Source organism: Olea europaea, chromosome 4 (assembly GCF_002742605.1).
Source record: "Olea europaea var. sylvestris chromosome 4, O_europaea_v1, whole genome shotgun sequence".
Taxonomy (NCBI): domain Eukaryota; kingdom Viridiplantae; phylum Streptophyta; class Magnoliopsida; order Lamiales; family Oleaceae; genus Olea; species Olea europaea.
In genome coordinates this window covers 17,242,099-17,243,818 of record NC_036240.1, presented here as the reverse complement: position 1 = coordinate 17,243,818, position 1,720 = coordinate 17,242,099, and the positions used below count along the sequence as shown (strand labels likewise).

Genomic DNA, 1,720 nt, shown 5'->3' with positions numbered 1-1,720 from the left:
AAGTGCACAAAGTCTTTTAGATCGGATGCAACTTGTACATGCTGCACTAATCCATGTTTCTAGCATCCTTAGTCTTCATTACGTGCCATCTTCTAGTTTAGTTTAGAGTCTTCTATGCAATTCCCATATCGCACTCAATTTATTGAAATTAAAAAAGGGAAAAAAAATATTTTATGAAATCATTTCTTTTTAAATTTCTTTATAAAATATATTAAATTATTCCCGACAAATTTCCTGCCAATAGGGGGACGTGTACCCCCAGGGACCATGTGGCCCTAGCCAAGTAGTATCACTCAAATGTAATTGAATAAAGCTACTCAAACAGGAAGAAAAAAACTGATCAATCAGCATTTGACACATTTCCCTGTTTTTAAATCATTTCCTCAATCCTATTTGTGTAGCAAAGTCAATACATTGAAGTTTCCTCTCTTTGACTAGGTATCGTTCAATAAGTCTCAAAATGCAATTTGGCATTTGTAATTCGTTATTGCTAATTTACAGCCCACAAGAACCAATCAACTTTGTTGCACCAAATGTTATGGCCATGGCCAAACAACCACCAATCAAAGCCCTTATGGACGACCTGGCCGCCGGTGCCCTTCCTAACATTGCCCCTAACCACCCAAACACCACCAAAGCAAGGCTGACGGCAGCAGCCACCACCCACATTCTCACCCTGTACTCTCTTATGAAGGAGGCAGCCAATAGTGGCACCATTGCACCCATAGAAAATGCTAGGGCTGATGCAGCAGCTGCTTGTATTGGGTTAGGCAAACCGTCTTTCTCTCCTTTTATACTTTCTATACCAACTGCCCTTTCCTTTTCTCTCTTCATTTGAGCCATTTCTATGTCGAGTTGTGAGTAAACCGACACGAATTCGCCTATGGCCATGGAACATGCTCCAGCCACTAATCCCGCAAACCCTGACAATGGAAAATTCACCACCACACTTTAATAAATGATCAACGAATATAAAATCAAATACAAGAGGAAAAAAAAAATCTGCTAAACTTCCTTATTTGTCAAATATATAACCACTACCTGTTAGGATCATGACCTTAATGTCTTGTTTTACTGCTCCAATACCCATCATTAATGATGCTGTCGAAACAAGCCCATCGTTGGCGCCAAGAACCGCAGCACGGAGCCATTGAGATCGTTTTGAATAGTCGAATTCCTTTTCTTTTAGCTCAAGGCTCATTTGTCTCTCCATGTCATTAACAGGATGGCTAGAAAATTTGGCATCTTGATTAGAATCCATGAAATGGGATGAAAACTTAGTAACCAAGAAATGTAGAGAGGATTAGAATGCAATGAGTGTGATGAAAAACGCCTTATACTTAAGTATTTATATAGCAGAAAAATCGATTTTAGTGGAGTCAAAAGTAGGGTTTGAGCACCACCATTGTCAAGTTTCATGCATTAAAGAAACTTGACATGTTCTTTCAAAATCAACTAAACTTGTGGTTTGGCAAAATCAACATTCCTATCAAGTGATTTCTTGTGCTTAATCTTCGAACATTGATGAAGCTGTTGAACTAACTCATTTTAAAGAACGTAGGAAGGGATGGGCTGAACTTATATCTTTAATGCACGACGCAGACCAATTTTATTTTATTTTCATATTTGCAATTTCATAATTGAATGAGCAGCGTGGGATTAAAGACCTTAGCTTTGTCTGATTGTCCAAAGATTTTATTTTTCATAAAGAGACTTATGT

At 38.1% G+C, this 1,720-nt stretch overlaps 1 protein-coding gene across 1 annotated transcript; it reads right to left on the bottom strand.

Annotated features, from left to right (window-relative positions):
• Positions 1–287: 287 nt before the first annotated feature.
• Positions 288–1,331, bottom strand: LOC111394102 (vacuolar iron transporter homolog 3-like). Its single transcript, XM_023019886.1, has 2 exons — positions 1,042–1,331; positions 288–923 (listed from the first exon to the last, which is right to left on the bottom strand). Exons 1-2 carry the CDS (start codon positions 1,259–1,261, stop codon positions 496–498), a joined length of 648 nt encoding a protein of 215 aa, XP_022875654.1. The 5' UTR covers positions 1,262–1,331; the 3' UTR covers positions 288–495.
• Between the last annotated feature and the right edge of the window lie 389 nt (positions 1,332–1,720).